The sequence below is a fragment of the Malania oleifera genome, chromosome 13, assembly GCF_029873635.1.
Source record: "Malania oleifera isolate guangnan ecotype guangnan chromosome 13, ASM2987363v1, whole genome shotgun sequence".
NCBI lineage: Eukaryota > Viridiplantae > Streptophyta > Magnoliopsida > Santalales > Ximeniaceae > Malania > Malania oleifera.
Window position 1 is genome coordinate 12,174,664 of NC_080429.1, and position 19,633 is coordinate 12,194,296.

The 19,633-nt window shown below is 36.6% G+C and overlaps 1 protein-coding gene across 1 annotated transcript; it reads right to left on the minus strand.

Moving 5' to 3' along the window:
• Positions 1-17,679: 17,679 nt before the first annotated feature.
• LOC131146361 (WD repeat-containing protein RUP2) lies at positions 17,680-19,227 on the minus strand. Its single transcript, XM_058095936.1, has one exon. It carries the CDS (start codon positions 19,125-19,127, stop codon positions 17,826-17,828), a length of 1,302 nt encoding a protein of 433 aa, XP_057951919.1. The 5' UTR covers positions 19,128-19,227; the 3' UTR covers positions 17,680-17,825.
• Between the last annotated feature and the right edge of the window lie 406 nt (positions 19,228-19,633).

Below are 19,633 nucleotides of genomic sequence, written 5' to 3' on the forward strand. Positions count from 1 at the left end.
GTATGTGAAAGAAATGATGAAAGAAGAACTCAAGCTAGAGGAGATTCCTATAGTGAGTGAGTTTCTCGATGTGTTTCCCGAAGACTTGCCGGGATTACCTCCAGATTGCGAGTTGGATTTTGATATAGAGTTGATTCCAGGTACGGCGCCAATATCGAAAGCTTCGTATTGTATAGCTCCATCATAACTGAGAAAGTTGAAGGAGCAGTTACAGGAGCTACTAGATAAAGGATACATCTGACCAAGTGTTTCACCCTGGGGAGCACCGGTATTATTTGTAAAGAAGAAGAATGGGTCAATGAGGATATGCATCGACTATAAAGAGATTAACAAGGTGACAGTAAAGAATAGATACGTGCTACCCAGAATTGATGATCTGTTTGACCAGCTACAGGGCACACAAGTCTTCTCTAAGATTGATCTGCGATCTCGGTGTAATAACCCGAATAATTATTGGAATTAAATAATAAAGAAAATAGAAGGAAAATTTTCACAGAAGGAACAGAGCCTCATCGACGAACACAGAGCGTTTATCGACGAATCGTCTTCTTGGGATTGTCGACATGGACGCATGTCTCGTCAACGAGAATTTACCGAGAGGCTATTTTCATGCTCTGAATTTCGTCGATGAGGGTAGGGTGTTCGTTGACTAACTTGCTTCTTGGCCTCGTCAACGAAGTGACGTGTCTTGTCGATGAAGCCAGGGGTATAAACAACCAAGAATTCTTTTCTACGAGGAATTTTGCATCCAAGTTGTCTCTCTCTCTTTCTAAAATCGTCCCTCCCTCCTTATCTCTTTGACTCCGGCTCCGTTCTTCATCAATTCGACGATCCGAGGCCGCCACGTCACTCCTGGGAAGATTCTCTTCAAATCTGCTGGAATGATTTGTTGGTTAGGCCAACTTGGGAACCATCCTAAAACTTGGGTAAGTGAATTTTTAGGTATTTTCAGTATTACCAGTATTATTTGAGGCCAGATTTTGTTTATTATGAGAATATACTGGTGTTTTGTGGAATAAATTTGGAGTGTTATATTTTCAGGAATAGGGTGTTTTGGGCCCCTATAGTCATGGGTTGAGGATCCCAGCAAGTATCTGTTCAGGGACCTAGGTAAATTATGGGTTAAGAAATTTATGAATAGGCAATTTTAGAAATTATGGGTGTGTTGATTTACTAGAGAATATGTGTATATAAATGTAGGTTTTGGGGTTGGTACACCAAGGGTGCGAGAGTGGAGTGTTGAGTGGAGGCCAACCTCGCAATCAGATAGGTAAAGGAAATATGTTATGCTAGGGATTTTAGAAAGTATATCAAAAGGTTATGTACATATATTTATATCAACTTATTATTCAGATTTTTTAGAATATCATTATTATTATTACAACAAAAGTTACAAATTTTAGAGCATGAGAATTTAATTGCTTATTTGTGTGGCATTGGTTCTTAATAGTTTACTAAAGTATCACTACAGTTTTACAAATAACATGTTTTACAGTATACTAGCAGAAGATATCTATATACAGTTACCAGAAAATATAGTTTATAGTATTTTCAGAATACCATGACTACAGAACTATAACACTCAGTTATACAGTTATTCAATTATTTAGTTATTCAGTTATTCAGATAGATATATAAAATATGCAGATATGTTTTTAAATGTTATGGTTATTTCTATATCATGGTAAAAACAGTAAGATAATTATATATATCAATACTAAATAGTATCAGATCCTATGGAAATATTCAGTCAGATTCAAACAACAGAGCACGGTACCGTTGCTATTTCATATTAGAGTGCAACCACATATCTCAAATAGTGTGTGGATTCCATCTAACCGCGGCAGGAGAGATTGCAGTCTCCCTAGAAAGCTGGGTTAAGGTGGTTGGTTAGACGAGATAGAGTAGTAGTATGCCCGGAGAGACCGTAGTGGGCTAGATAGTTGATTGATAGAGATATGGATTGACTTGCCTGGTAGGCCAACCAGAGTAAGTCCCACCTACGGGCCGCACAACCTTGTCATAAGGGGTTAAATTATGACATTCAGTTCCCAGGGTATTATCAAGGATGTTTATATATACGGATTTACAGTGTAGCAGCAGTTTTAATATAATATTAGAATTATGTGTAATTAGAATACTCATATATACAGTTGTATTTTAAACTATAATAAATGTGATCTGTACAGTATACTAGAATATCAACTTTACAGTTTCAGTATTATATAAGTAAATTAGATGTGTAACTCAGTTGCCACACACTAGTAATAGCATATCTTCTCTTACTAAGCGTCGTCTCATCCCAGTGACTTAACATTTTTCAGGTGATCCAATTAGGCGAGCAGATCAGGCTCGCAGGTAGAGAGATTTCTTATGCTGCCTTTTTGAAGGGTGAGTGTTTCCTGGGTATTGGTTGTTTGGGTAGATCCTAGGGTTTTTGATGATGTCACTGGGTACTTTGTAATGTATATTTTGGGACTTTTTAGATTTTTGGTATTGTAAATATTGTTTACAGTTTTATGTTTACCGCTGCTTAGGAATGTGTTGTGTTCAGAGTTTCCTCAGTGCTCCCTTGGGCTTGAGATGTTTTCAGTAGTTAGTACAGAAATATTTGCTATATATTTTATATATATTTAAGTAGAAAAAAATGGCATGAAAAATCAGGTTGTTACACTGGGTATCACCATCTAAAGGTGAAAGTGGAGGACGTACCAAAGACAGCTTTCCGAATTTTGTATAGCTTATGTCCTATATAGTTTTATGAAATGAATTATGATTACAGTTTTATACGATGTAAATTGTCATATATGATAATAAAGCCCTATTGTTATGATCTCATGGTAAGAGTACGGTACCGTAGCTATATGTATATAGGGGTGCAACCACACGTCTCAAATAGAGTGTGGATGGGAAAGACGATTGGTGGCATAGGTATACTCCCTGATGTAGAAATTCCGAGGCCCCATCCGATGTAGCAATTCCGGATGACTCAGCCTTCGAGCATAGAGAGAGTAAGCACCATCGTACTACTTTATGTTTGATTTAGCATTAGTCGACCGGCTATTTGCTAGGTCCAACTTTCGGGCCGCACAACCCGTCATGGGGGGAAGCATGTCGCACATGTATGTGATGGTGTGACAACGCTAGTCCTACAGACCAAGTTGTATCTTCTAGGCATTTATGGGTACATTTACTATAGAAAGAACTATACTAAGCCAACAATATGTTAGTATGAAAGTATGTATTTTTAGATTTACAGAGTAATACAAATTTTAAATTCCAATTAAATGTATTTAAATGTTAGCAGTATATGTACACACGAAATCTCATGTTAACCACAAATTGACAATAATATAATCTGTTTTACTGAGAGGTGTCTCACCCTAGCATACAAATGTTGTTTCAAGTGCTCCGAGGGATCGAGCCTAGCATTTTACCTAGTTAAGTTTGGATAGTAGATAGTCCTTGTCAAAGCTGGTGAGATATTAGATAATGTCTATTTCTTTTGGGGATTGCAATATATAGCAGATTATGTTTTCAGTTATGTATGGATGTATAAGGGAACAATTAGAAACTCTGGTAAGTATTAGATGATGTATGTATTTCCGTTGTGCATGTTTATTCATATCAGTATGGAACACCCATTTTTCCCTTGTTTGGGCAGGTTGTATATGTATGGTATCAGAGAGATGTATGTTATGTATGTTTAGTGGCACTCCGGGCCCACCTAGAGGGTCAGGGTGCTACAAGCTGAGCTCTATTCTTAGAGAAAAAGAATTCAGGACTCATTTGCATCATGGTTCGTTTTTTGAATATTGAGACTCTTTTAAAAACCCCTGAACATCATTTCCAGCTGTTATGGCATTATAATTAGATATGGATTGTTCTTAGGTTTATGAGCATTATAGTATGCCTTAATATAAATTTCTTCTTATGCATTTGTCTTCTATAGTTGTTTTAAAAGATTCAAAAATGTCTGCTTATACTGTTAACACTCCAAATGAAATCAATATTTGATATAAATAGTTCATTTCATCTTAGCATTGCATTCAAATTTAAAGGGGGAGATTTTATAAAATTCCAAGTCATGTGCTCACCTTACCTTCAGCATAGATTACTATGGCATGTGCTCAACTATGATGATTGTATTGAAAATTTTTTCTAACTATCTTGTGTAGCCACAAAGTTTTTCAAAATTTCCTATATGATAGTGCATTTGAATGGTCTATCTTTAAGATGCATATGATTGCTTTTTCTGGTCATATTATAAGTTGTTCTTAAATGCTTACTAGAAGAACATAGCTTGCTTGAACCTTAGTATTAAAAGTTATTATCATATTGTGACAACCCGAATAAAAATGGAATTAAAATGATAAAGAGAAAGAGAAATGGAAAATAGTAACAAAAAAAGGAAGTTGACTTCGTCGACGAATACAGGGGATTCGTCGACAAGGGTATAAGAGAATTCGTCGACAAAGACTGAATTTCGTCAACGAGGAAATATCGAGAGAGTTTTTGAGCCGACTGAATTTCGTCGACAAGGACTGAATTTCGTCAACAAAATTATTGAAGGATTCGTCGACAAATGACGTGGCTCGTCGACGAATCCAGTTCTATAAATATCAAAAATCTGAATTTTTACTTCAAGATTAAGCAACCATTCACTCTCTCTCTCCTCCCTTCGGTTCTTTCGAAAATAGTAACAAAAAAAGGAAGTTGACTTCGTCGACGAATACAGGGGATTCGTCAACAAGGGTATAAGAGAATTCGTCGACAAAGACTGAATTTCGTCAACGAGGAAATATCGAGAGAGTTTTTGAGCCGACTGAATTTTGTCGACAAGGACTGAATTTCGTCAACAAAATTATTGAAGGATTCGTCGACAAATGACGTGGCTCGTTGACGAATCCAGTTCTATAAATATCAAAAATCTGAATTTTTACTTCAAGATTAAGCAACCATTCACTCTCTCTCTCCTCCCTTCGGTTCTTTCTTGCTCTCTCATCGATTTTGGGCCAGATTTACGCCGGATCGACAATTCGAAGTCATCATGACGCTCCTGGGGAAGTTCTCTCCAAATCTGCCGGAGCGGATCGTTGGTGAAAGCAAGTTGGAAATCATCCCTAAGTTGAGGTAAGACTTTTTAAGCCAAATTTGACCTTACGGTAGTTATAGGAAATGATGTACACGTAGAAATACTGAAGTTTAGTACTGCGAATTTTCATTTTCAGGGTATTGATCAGGAAATCCAACGGGTGTTAGGTTAGGATATTTTAGGGGCTTTCTCAGTAGTCAGGTAAGGGAATAAATTAAAGCAGTTATTTTCATGCAAATTATTATTATTTATGAGAAAAGTTATTTTTTGGAAAGCATGTATTATAACTATAGATTACGAAGGAAATGTATGTATGAAAAAAATACTGTTAATATGTTGAAATGTATATATACATGTATGAGATGCCAGAAAATATGATTTTAAAATGCAATGTATGGTTTTATACAGCAAATGTGTGGCATGAATATTATTTTACGTGGAGAAATATTATGATATGAATGCAGTATGATTTAAGAAGTTATGGAAGTATACAGTACATTATAATTTTTACAAATACGTGATTAAATGATTCTTTTCAAAATGACGTATGTATGTATGATTTCGGTACAAGGCCGTATGTATGTATGATTTTAGCGCAAGACCGTATTTATGTATGATTTTGGCGCAAGGTCGTATTTATGAAATGTTCGGCACAAAGTCGTATTTATGGAATGTTTGGTGCAAGGCTGTAATTATGAAATGTTCGGCGCAAGGCCGTAATTATAAAAGATGATATAATATCACGTATTATATATTATCAGAACCCGGATGTTAGTCTAGTTCAGTTCAGGAACTCGGTACCGTAGCTATATAGATCAGATATCTATGTTCAGATTAGTGCTAACCACCCCACGAGGGGATGAGAGATGGATAGTCGATATGACTTTCAGTAGAGTGTGGACACCCACCTGGCAGTCTAAACCAGGGTGTGGCGGGCTCATCGTACTTATAGACATTTTTGACTCGGCAGTGGTCGGCCAGCTATTGTCGGGTCCCGCCTTCGGGCTGCACAACCCATCATGGGGGGTAATACATGACATTAGTTAGCTATTCATCCTGGGTATGTTTTCAGTATTATCAGTTATAACAGATGTTTTATGTACGTTATGATTTATTAATAAATATGAAATTATATGAGAATTTAGTGTGTTATGATGAATGGTTACCGATATATGAAATGTATTGTATATGTATAATTGCATTAAATATTCATGTTACCACACAACTGTATTTAGTTTATTTTCTCTTACTGAGATGTGTCTCACCCCCAACATTAATTAATTTTTCAAGAGACCCTGAGTGACCGGCAGGTCGTGGCCGCCGTTGAGTTAGTCATATTACCCTGTTAGGAGGGTAAGATTTTGTACTAGGGTCAGAATTATTTTATATTTGATCCTAGAGTTATTTTGATGTTTATAAGGATGTATATAAATACAGTTTTATGATGTTATAGTAAACTCTGGTATTATGCTTTTATGGATGGTTGATTTAGATTTTATACTTGCTGCTGCTTAGGTTTCTGCTGTGATTGACAGGTGTCCCCATTACCCACGGGTTCGGGTTGATCATTTTATTTATTATGTTACATTTTGTGTTAAGGAATTTGAGGTCGTTACACATATAGCAAGCATTGTTCCTTTGTACTCATTAGTTATATCAAAATGGGAAATTTTTTTTATTTTTATGGCAAGATCCGTTTTTATATCTTATCTCTTGCCTGGAGCATAAAAGCATTCATGACATATGTTCTATATTTCATTAAATTATTTTTTTCATGATATTTCTAAAATCAAGGGCAAAGGGGGAAAAATATTAAATGATCTTCTTTTCAAAGAAAAAAATTTTTTTTAGCCCTTTTGCTAATGACAAAAGGGGGAGAAGATTAATAAGTAAAATTTTTTCAATTACATTCTCCTATCTTTTGTTATTTAAATAGAAAATGATAATTATGAATATTTTTTTTTAATAAGCTTTAATCATATACTGCATATTGAATCATTGGACTTAAATGTATAACTTGAAAATTTTGAAATCTTCATGTTTGATATTGAACTTTATTGAATATCATTTTAATTTATACATATTGTAAGGGGGAGGCTTGTCAAGCGAACCCAATTTTGTTCATGTTTGTCATCATAAAAAATGAGGAGATTGTTGACTTTTTGAGTCCAATCCCTGTTTTGATTATAACAAATAATAGTATCTCATTTGTGCATTAAGTGTTTGAACAAGTTTATAGTTCTGGAAGCACAGATGATGATGCAAAATAGAAGCTATAAATGCACTTAAAGATCACACCTCGGCATATTCCAACGAACAGAAAAAAAAAAAGATGTAATTTATTTTAAGTTGTAATTGTAATTAGGGCTCGTATGTATATGCATTCCTCGTGATTTATATTAAAACTCAACCATGACTTTAGATTGACCGTAGGCACTCTATATTTCATGGGAAATCATTTTACAAATGTGCAAAAATTACTTCAAGTGCAAAAAACCTTTTTGAAATGAAAAACTCAAAACAAGCTTTTCAAAATCCCCTTTATGGTTCTTCTGGCTCATTGATGAGTAATTTTATCAATCAATCATTTCTTATCGTAAAAAGTACCCAGAATGAAAGTTGTATAATTTTTTATTAGCTTTCTGTTGATACTCAGCACATTCAATTTGGAGTTATATAGGAAAATTTTTGTTCAAAATACTAAAAGGTGTCTGTAGTAGAAAAATTCCCTTTATGTTTCTTCTATCTCATTGATGAGCAATTTTATCAATCAATCACTTCCTATCTTAAATAGTGTTCAACATGAAAGTTGTTGGATTTTTTCTTAGCTTTTTGTTGATACCAAAAACTTCTAAGTTGGAGTTGTATAGAAAAAATTATGTTTACAAAACTGAAGGGTATCCGCGTAGAAAGCGCCCCAATGGCTGGAAAACAACTAGTTTTCAAATTAAATTATATTTTAATACCCCAATAGCCATAAAATGGCTAGTTTTGGTTTTTACCTATAAGTACAAGCCTAAAACACTTGAAAAATGTTTGATAAAGGGATTTGAAGCATACTTTATTATTCTTTGATTTCCAAACATTTTTTATACTCCATTTTGAGCATCAAGTCATATTTCTCCTTCTCTTTATTTTTGAAAATCTTTTTTGGGAAATTATCTTGGGATTATACTTGCAAGGCTTGAGCATATATTCATATCCATATATTTTTCTTGAAAAGCCTTTTTGCTATTTTTTCTTAAAAGGTCAATCTTGAAGAAATTTTTTATATATTTCTCCTACTCTTCTTATTAAAAATATCCTTGGAGAAAATATTTTTGAGTTATCCTTGAGAGCCTCGAGCAACATATTCACTTATATATTCTTGCTTAAAAGGCTACTCACATTTGATTTACAAAGGCCAATTTGAGAAAATTATTTTCCATACTGTTGTTTATGGTATGACTCTTATACTTCCGGAGTTTATAAACAAAAGGAAAAACATATGGATGTGGTCTTGGTGTAGGGCAACAGCAAAGATTCATTAAAAAAAATAGAGAGCCAGGAAATTTTAGATTTTAAAGACTCGTCGATGAGTGGACAGAATCGTTGACGAGTGGCCTTCTCTGGCTCTTCGATGAGTGCCCTGATCTTGTCGACGAGTGGTCGTTGTACTGTGAGAAAAAAATTTAAATTTTGAATTTGAACGTTGGAGTGGTTGGGTTTTCGGAGGGAAACTTCCAATAGGTTGTTATATATGTTCTTCTGGGCATATTTCAATATGTAAGAGAGTAAGAGAGGGTAAGAGAAGGAGAGAAGATCATTGTATTTGTGAGACTTTGATTTTCATAGTGAATCTCTTGTCGATTGCTCCCATAGATGTAGGCTTGCCGAACCACGTAATTCGTGGTGTCATTGCACTTATCTTTACTCTCTTTATCTTGCTATAGTTGTGGAATGTTTCTGTTTATCACCATTTTTGTTTGTTGCAAGTATGTATGTGCGATCTTTTATATAATGTTCATTTCGTTGCGCATTGTTGGGAAGCCACCCTTATTTTTCACAACAATTGGTATCAGAGTGTCTTGTATAGCCTTCGAATTTAAGGATCTTGTATTGTAACAAGGAATAGTGAAGGCTTATGCAAAATTCAACCGGATAGCATGGATGCAACGACTTGGAATGAATTGGGAGCAATCATTCGTCTTTGTTTGGCTAAGGATGTGTTGCATCACGTCATGGATAAGAATTCTCCGGCATTAGTTTGGTGAAAATGGGAATGCCGTTATATGTCTAAGGGTTCGTCAAAATCTGCAAGTGTAGTGGAGAAAGACTCATGAAAGTTGAGGTTTAGTCCCAAAAGGGGGGGTGAATTGGGTTATTAAAATTTTCTTTTAATTCTTTCAAGAATTCTTAACCACTTGTTAATTTAACTATTACACAACAAAGCTTAGTTATTCAATCAATCCACAAACCAATCACAACAACACAACACAAGTAAACCCAAAACTTAAACAATCAACCAACCAATTAAGTATTCAACCACAAAATACCAAACCAAGATATAACATGTAGCTTCTTGGCAATTCTCAGCTTTTACAAGAATTCAAGATATTTGCTTATTTGCAACTCTGTGAATATATGTAAGCCCTGTATTGATGGATTTGATTTCTCAATATGAATTTTAACACTCCTTCTAAGAACTTGGACTTTAGATAAACTTTGAGTTAATAAGTCTTGGGTGTTAAACCAATCAACGTACACCTTTATCGTTTCTGCAATTTGTATTGATCAGCTAACGTACTTCCTTTTGGTTTCCGCAAATCTCAAAATCAAATTAATATTTAGTTTATTTAATATCCAATCCACGCAGTGTATAAGATCAAAAATTAAATTCAACCACGCAGTTAATATTTGCTGAAAAGTAAATAGAGTAAGGAAGGAGAGTGACATCAGTGACATCACATTTTTTAGGAGGTTCGGTGTCACACCTCGAACCCGCAGATGGGTCCCAGGTGTAAACATAGTAACCTAACCTGTCTTTGTATAAATTCAAACATACATGATACAATACAATAAAAGGGTCCAACCCCGTGGGGTACACGGATGCCCTATACACATACACATATACATCCATACTCATCAGTTACGCAGCGAAAAATGCTTCATCTATCTATATAACATACCATACTAGAGTCTGTACAAAGCTAGGATACACGAACCCATACAATACTAAGGTATACAATCCCATAAATACCGTACATACTCTGGGTATCTACAAAAACCATCACAACAACCTAGTTACAAAATCTCGTACCTAATCAGGTACTAACAGCAGCTAATGACACCCCCACTTCCGATTGCTAGGATGCTAAATACGGCTACTTGATGGACCTGAAAACATTGTATGTACATTCGGGGTGAGACACCTCTCAGTAAGGAAGAAAGCGGGTTATATCAGTGTGTGGCATACCGGTGTTATTTTACGCAACATATAACACTATATAATACGATATAGTTCAAAAACATTTCCATACAGTTCTAGTATTTTCACAAATTCATTCCAGTACATACGATACCCAAAATATACGGTCAGTGTCATCACTCTAATACGCAACTATGCTATGAAACCCGAAGCTTCACAGCGATTACATTGTCAATACGATGTAGCTCACACTAGTACGCAACTACTCCATGAACCCGAAACTTCACAGTGATTACATTGCCAATACAGTGTAGCTCACACCCCTCGGTGACCAGTCGGGATACGTAGTGATATTTCACACCCGCGGATATAGAGTCGGACACTCTCACCCACGGTTTCCACACTGGTACATGGCGCAGCGTACGATAATTAGCCGCCGCATAGTTGTTTCGGCGTACAGTAATTAGCTGCCCCTAGCTGATTTCACCAAACCTGGAATCATTTTGGAGCTCACACTCCTATACATATCAGCGTGCGGTAATTAGCCGCCACTAGTTGTTTTACAAATACCAAGAACAATTACATATAACCATATATTCCACAATTATTTGGTTTACGACAAATCATATCGTTTTTCAATTCAAGTATATAGTTTTATACAAATATGGATAACAGTCATCTCAATAATACAGTTTAAACAAAACAAATGGTTTTCTAAACAAAGTAGAGATGATACTCGAAATCCCCAATTTTCCTAAAAACTGTAACCCAAAAATCCCGTATTTTACCCAATAGATTTCCCCAAATAAGATACAAAAACATACATATGATCGTAGCCTACAAGCTTACTGATCCCGATTTCGAAAGGTAATTGATATAAACTGAATCCCCTTACCTTAACCTGAATTCCAACTACGAACTCTACGGTCCCCAAAACTACAAACCGAGACTCCAAAACCTACAAATCACAGTACAATACATGCTTAGAATACTTACTACTATACATATTCTGAAACAAAAACAAAAACCAAGCCTTACCTCGATTTTGGCCCGAAACCCGAAACCGCACAAAACAAGATTCTAATCCTCTAGAAACGTAGAAAATCCTTCCCTGATCCTCGCAGTAATGTCCGATTTACGAATCAGGCAACGAACGACGAAGAAATCAAGAGAGAGAGAGAGAGAGAGAGAGCTTCGAGTTCAAAAGAGAGAGAGTGAAGATATTAAGCTAACTTAGTTTGGAAGCAACCCTTTTGGATATTTATAGCCCTTTGACTAAGGTGGATTCGTCGACGAATTGGTGTCCTCATCGATGAGTCTGCCATTACCTTCGCCGAAGAGATGGTGGCCTCATCAACGAGTCAAGGTTTTAGATTTTTCCAAAATCCCTCGGGATCTCCTCGTCGATGAGACACTAAATTTCATCGACAAACTCTGGCTTCGTCGACAAAGTTTGCCGAAATTACCACTTTACCCCTTTTTCGAATATTAAATCCATATATCCTGGTTCGGGTTCTTACATTCAACTTATCCCTAGCCTACGTCCTCACCTTTGGCCAATACCACCAAAGGATTCCACTATACCATTCCTTTCCGGGCCAAACAAATCGTTACAAGTGATATCCCACGCTTAAACACTCTTTAAGTAGGCTAGAGCAACGCCTCTCCAAGTGATACCCCACACTCGGTCACTCCTTCAATAGGGTAGAGCAACGCCTCTCCAAGTGATACCGCACACTTGGTCAACAATACAACAACCTGGAATCGTCAAAGAAACTACAAGAAACAAGATTGTGTACAAAGACACTCTCACACAGAGCTGATTAGTACAATTCAAAAGCACTAATATACTTCAATATCTATATATCAAACTTAAATAAGATTGAAACTCAAGAGAATTTATCACCAAGTTCCTTCTAGATGAGAATTAGCAACTCAGAACTCAATAGTAGGATGATCAGTACTTCAGAAATTCTGCACATCAGTTGAGCAAAGATTTGAGTAAGAGAGAGCTTTAATAGCAAGATGGCTTTCAACATATTTTTCAATTCTTGGTTGTTCTATCTTTATTTGATTTGCAAAATCATGTATTTATAGGCTTATAAAAGTAATTTCGTGTTACCCAAGTTTACTTGGAGTATCTCCCAAGTTTTCATAAATTTTGGGGCACAAGAAACCTTTATTTGAAATTTAAAATATTTAAAATTTCTAGTCGCTAACAATGTCCATACGATTGAAGTATCGGGTTTAGTCTTCTTATGTTCCTTAATGCACTAAAAAATTTGAATTGGACACAGGGTCAGACGACTGAACTATAGGTTCTGACTTTTGAAGTCCCAACTCAGACGACTGAACTAAGGGTTCAGTCTTTTGAGGGTGTACTGCCTCTTCAAGATTTTTCAAGAAAATTCTTCAATAGACTGAACTTATTCTTCAATCTTCTGAGGGTACTCCTTAGTCGTCTTGGCAAACCAAATCTAGAAATTTCATTTTAGTTTTCAAAAATCCTTTCTGCTCTCTTACTTTGATTTCTTATAAAATATTCGAGGTTTTAAATACGATCTCTAAGTCAATAAATTACCCCCAAAGACCTTTCAACATATTTCACAAGATATTTAAATACGAAGTACTTACATAAAGACTTCTTAGGACTTTTGATATTCTAGGCACTTAAGTTTTCATGCTTGTCTTTCTTTAGCTCCATCTTGTCTTCAAGCTTCAACATACTTTAAACTTTTAGTAAGTTCTCTTTAACATCCATGCTCTCATGATCTTCAAGCTTTATTATATCATCTTTGAATCCATGCCTTGACTCTTTAAGCTTCATTTGATCATCCTTCTTTGGAGTATAAGCTTTTATTTAATCTTTGTGAACACTTGACCTTGTATTCTCTTTCTTAAGACCTGTCACATCATCACTTAACCAAATATGATAAGTTCCTCTGATTTTTTATCATTAAAATAAGATTTTAAGTCTTATAAGGCCAAAAACTCATAATGTAATGTTGGAGATATACTACGTGTTTCATTGGGTTCGGGGTGCCTCACGGGTGATTCTTGAATCTTAGTCACCAGATGCTTTTATCCTAGAAAATGGTTTGACACCGATAGGTCAGTTTATACTGTTTGTATTTTGATTGAAAATGATATTTCATACAAAATATTTGTTATTAGAAATGTCAAAATCAAAATGTATGATGGTCTTGTAAAAGCCATATGTGATGTAAAGTATGAATCGAGTCTAAGGAAGAATGGCATTTTCATTGGAAATTTTGGACCATAATGGATATTGTTACGAGTTTGAATGTGAAGAAATGAAAATGTGTGGCAACTTGATAGTGATGAAAGAGGATAAAGTAGCGGGAAATATCTTTATACTACGGGATGTTACAGTTGTAGGTGGAGCTGCAACTGTTGAGTCTGAGTCAGGTTTCTTGTGGCATATGCGGTTAGAGCGTATAGGTAACTACGTGTATTCAGATGTTTGGGAACCGATGATGATAGCATCAGGAGATAGACATATGTATTTTATGTGTTTATCACGAAGGGTCTTGGTGTACTTCATGCAATGGCTGAGGTGGAGAACCAAACTATGAGAGAGATTCTCAAGTCAAACATTGAGGCAAAGTGCGATGGTTTTGCTCAAAAAGTTTTGTCAGCAGGGCAGGTTATATGCGGGGCTTTCAGGGCACTTCTTAGTGAAGTCAATGAGTATGGCGCATTTCTCATGTGATCGATTGCCAAAGGTATCGCTAGATAGGAAAGTTACAGGTGAATGTGGGCAGGTTTTGCAGTAGACTATTCGGTTCCGAGTGGATGTCCACTGGTGCACTATTATAGTGATGGAGGGTCTAGGCTTGGTGTTATGTCTGAACAGTACATCTTTTTGGCTTATAAGAAAGGTGGGTGCAAGCTAGGTGATCCTATGGCAAACAAAGGGTTGATTAAGGACATGACTTTTGGTGATAAAGTCATAGGGCAGCGTACTCATGTAAATGATGAGAAACAAATGCCAAAAAATAATAGTAGATGGTGAAGTCAGTGAGTATGGCGTGTTTCTCGTGTGATCGATCGCCAAAGGTATCACTAGATGGGAAAGTTGCAAGTGAATATGGGAAGGTCTTATTGGAAGCATAGGGTGAAGTCTTTGGGTATTACATCTATGACTGTATCGGGGTTGATGGTAGAAGCTGAAGCTGTCATAGGCAAGTTCAAGCAGCGTTGTTTGGATTTGGTGTATGTCTCTAAGTGCTAGAAGGGAGAAGGTCCCAACCGAACGTTCAAAGTTCAAGGTGGAGCAGTCATATATGTTTTTTGGGTTCTCCTAAGGGGCGTATGATCACCAAGGTGGGGATTGTTGTTTATGATGTGGCTCTTATACTTCGGGAGTTTATAAACAAAGGGAAAAAACATATGGATGTGGTCTTGGTGCAGGGTAGTAGTAACGACTCGTTAAAAAAACTGAGAGCCGGGAAATTTTAGAGTTCAAAGACTCGTCGACCAGTGGATAGAATCATCGATGAGTGGCCTTCTCTGGCTGGTTGATGAGTGTCCTGTTCTCGTCGACGAGTGGTGACTGGACTGCGAGAAAAATTTAAATTTTGAATTTGAACGTTGGAGTGGTTAGGTTTTCAGAGGGAAACCTCCGAGGGGTTGTTATATGTGTTCTTCTTGGCATATTTCAATATGTAAGAGAGTAAGAGAGGGTAAGAGAAGGAGATAAGATTATTGTATTATGAGACTTTGATTTTCATAATGAATCTCTTGCCGATTGCTCTCGTTGATGTAGGCTTTGCCGAACCGTGTAATTCCCGGTGTCATTGCACTTATCTTTACTCTCTTTATCTTGCTATGGTTGTGGAATGTTTCTATTTATTGCGATTTTGTTTGTTGCAAGTATGTATATGTGATCCTTTATACAATGTTCATTCCACTACGCATTGTTGCGAGAGGTCGCCCTTATTTTTTTGAGAAATATATTGAGAGGATTACCCTACTCTACCGACCTTCACTTGAAAATCATTTGAAAGTGCATCTAGTTTTAATATTGTACATCTCTGCTTATTGAAGAAGCATTTTCTTTGTACAAAAAACTTCATTTTATTTGTAAAGGACGGCTCCATCCTATAAGGAGTGCCAGGCGTGGGGTATCGCTTGGAGAGGGAAGTTTTGCCCTGTGAAGAAGCAGATGTAAAGGGAAGTTTCGACGTGTGAAGAAGCGGATTGTAATGGGAAGTTCCGTCCAAATTTAAGGAGCGAATAGTGGAATCCTTAGGTGGTTTGCCTAAGGCAAGGACGTAGGCGAGATTTGCCGAACCTCGTTAAAAACTTTATGTTTGTGCTTTCTCTTCCCTACACTATTTAATTTCCGCACTTGTATAATTTCATTTATGTTATTGTGATTATTGTACTTGCTTAAATATTGTTAGCATTTTAATTGTTATTGTCTTGAGATTGCTAGTAAGACCTTAAGTTGTGAAATACTGGTTGTGATTAAAATTGGATGTACATGACCTAGGAATTTTTAAAATACCCAATTCACCCTCTCTCTTAGGAATATACCATAACTATCACACTTGATCCTCTAACTATTAGTACGTTAAGAGAATTAGTTTCACACCTTGATTTTAGGATGTTTTCGCCATGAACTATCGACTGTAATACCATTTTCTAGCATCGAAACAGTTTTCATGAGACTTGATATACATAGATAAGCACTAACTTGATCCAAAAACATAAGTTTATTAGGTTTTGAAACGAAATATATATATATATATATATATATATATATATATAAACACTCATCATCTACTCGATATTTTTTAATGTAGGACAAATTCGGAAGTTGAATTTTTTTTAACAATTAATTGCATTAAAAGGTAATGTAACTAATAGAAAATAGTTCATCTCTGGTTCTTTTGGGGAGATCTTGGGATTGAATCCTCTTAGTTAGAATCCCTCTCTAGTTTTAGAAGGTAGGGGATTTTGGCCTAAGGCTAGGTAGGAGGTAGGGTTGGGAGATGTAGTTTTCTACGGAGGCATCTATAGGCCACAATAAAGATCTCACCATCTTTCTTAATTTTTTTTAAAAGAAAAATATAGAGACATTATTTATGGGTTTCAACCTTTGCCTTTTCTTATTCCTATTAATATAGTTCAAAGTATCAATTCCACTGTTTAAGACTTTCTTGATTTTGTTTTGAATAACATGATGTAAAATACTAATAATCAAGTGGTTTTTTAACAAACCCTCTCCTGGATTATATCTTTTATCAAGCCTGAATAAATTGTGTTACATATCGTAATGATTTTTATTGATAAATTGCATAATTAAGACCCTGTAATTAAGTTTTCTTAATCAATATGATATATATTGTGCTTAGGAGACTATCTTTTAATTGTGGATTTTTGCTTCTTGTGTTTTTTCTTAGATCAAAAGTAGCTGGACTCATATTTGGGAGGTTTGCCCCACCATCAAAACAGTGTATAAGTTTCACTGTAAAAATATTGGTTTATGTTTCTCCTTCATTGTATATATGTTATTAATTATATATATATATATATATATGTGTGTGTGTGTGTGTGTGTGTGTGTGTGTAAATGAGGACAGCAATTGAAATACTAAATCAATAACTTCAAATTTTCAATTAAAAGTATCAACTAGTTAGAAATGAGCAAGAACTTGAAAGATTTTTAAAACATTTAAAATAAAATCATGAACTCAATAAATTACTTATAATCCAAAATAAAACCATATAAAGGGCATAATTTTAGACAAAGAATGAAAGCAAAAAAATTTAAAAATAAAAGTTAATGGATCGAGATTAAGAATAATGTAAAAAAATTCTAAAACCATGTGTTGCGTTTGTGTCATTTAGTAAATATTAATAACCGAGAAGTCATTTGATATTGCTATAATAAATTTTAAACTTGAAAACAAAATTTAAAAAGCAAGTATGAAGTTTTCAAAAACCCACAAATAATATTTTAGTTTGATGAAATACATGAAAAGAAAAACATCCAAATTGCAATATTTTAATTTATTAAAACAAAAAAAGCTAACCAATATGTTTCAATTTTGACCTCATCCACCAAGCATTAATCAGGGAGCTTCATGCAAGTGCCTAATTTTTTCGGACCACATGAAATGAGCGGTGGGCTCGATGCACACATATGCTCATTCAACACCTGTTAGAATTTTATTTTATTTTTTCCTTAAAAAAATAAAGAGGGAAAAATTAAAGATCCGTTGGCCTTTCAGAACATAAAAATTTTCTATTCGGATAGAAATTTCCAAATCATTTCGCAGTTGGATAAGAGAAGTCACCCTGTGGCAGAGCTTGGCCTTTTTTTGCCTACAAAAACTCGCAAAACGCCGTCGGATCCTCCGGCCACAAGCGTGCACTCTTCCTCGCCCACTTGCCTCCACCCCACGCTGCTCACAAACCCGCGCCCCGACCTGGATTCACCCGAAACTCCGAACCCGTGCACCCATACCGGCTCCCCCCACCTCCTGTCGTACACATACACCTGGTTGGTTTCGGACCCGCACCCGATTAGTCCTCCATTCCTCCAAGCCGATAACCCGACAAAATTCCGGGTGTTCACGTGCCCTCTGAAGGTCCGAATCATCCTCAAATCGTCCACATTCCACAGCTTCAAGCACCCGTCCGTTCCCGAACTCACCATCGTGCTGGCACCCAGAAATCGAGCGTAAGTTACGGGCTTGCAATGCCCGTCGAGCACGAAAACCGGATCCACCATCTTCCGGATATCGTACCCGTATGCCTTCCGGTCCGCCGACCCGGCGACCACCAACGCCCCACCAAACGGGTTGAACTCGACACTACAAACGGGGCTCCGGGACCCGCCGGGTTGCACCGCCGCCACGCTCCCGCCTCCGTCGCAGCGCGGGTCCCACAGTTGCATGGTTCCGTCGTCCGACCCGGATGCCCCGGTAACCGGGTCCCAGTGCGAGTAGTCCACGCTCCAGACCCGGCGCCCTCCGTGCTCGTCGCGCTCGAAAACGGCCATTCTCCGCTCCAGATCGTACTCCATTACCACACCGTCGTAGTCGCCGGAGCCCAAAAACTGGCCGCCGGAATTGGGCCGCCACCGTAAGCTGCTGAGTTTGGCTGGGGTGCAAATATAGTACTCGCATGCACGTGTATTATCCAACGTAGGAATATTTTTCGAATCCTGCTCGCCTAGGTTATCTTTTCCTTCTTCTTCATGCACCAGCAAACGTTTTACGCTGTAAAGTCGGATCTTTCTGGAGATTCCGCCGGTGGCCAGGAGGGTGTCGGAGGGGTCAAACTCAACGGCGCTGAGGGAGTCGGGGACGGCGGCTCCGGCGGCGGCGGTTGGAGAAACAACGGCGGAGAGAGTGAAATCCCATTCATACTTGGCCCTACCTTCTTTACCATCTCTCTTGTTTTGATTTTCTCCTTTCCATTCTGGGTTTTGGTCCTCTTCTCGGGGTTGTGTTTGAAAGTTTGATGGAAAGTTTGTCATTTCCCATTCGTCATAAGAAATGGGAGTACTGGTGGAGGCTCGGCGGCGACGGAGGACGGGAGATCTCTTGGAGGTTCTTTTGGCGATTATGGACCAATGCAAGGCGCCCATGGAACCTATCCTGGATTCTACTGGAGAGGAGATATGGATGAATACGTTGTCACTTGTCAGTCGCACTGCGGGGATACGTATCTTTTTCTAAAGCATATGTTCCTTTCCATATACAAAGCCTCCATACTCAAATATATCACAATATTGCCATTAGAATAAATCACAAGTTGGACGTTTAGGAAAAATAAAAAATAAAAAAAGACTAAATAATTGCATTACATAAACAAAAAAATTTAGTTATTTTTGTAATAGAATAATTCAATAAGATATGATTTAATATGAAAGATAATTCATATAAATTATTGGAAATCAACTGCAAGAATTTTGCAATATGATAATCACATTAAAAAACTATAGTGATCAAAATTTAAAAAAATTAAAAAAATATAGTGATCAAAAATAAAATCAGCTTTATTCAATTAGACTGTCAATATACTGCTAACTATAATTAAGTGTAAAAGTAAGATTGCATTGTCTTTACGTACATATTGTTATCAATATTATGA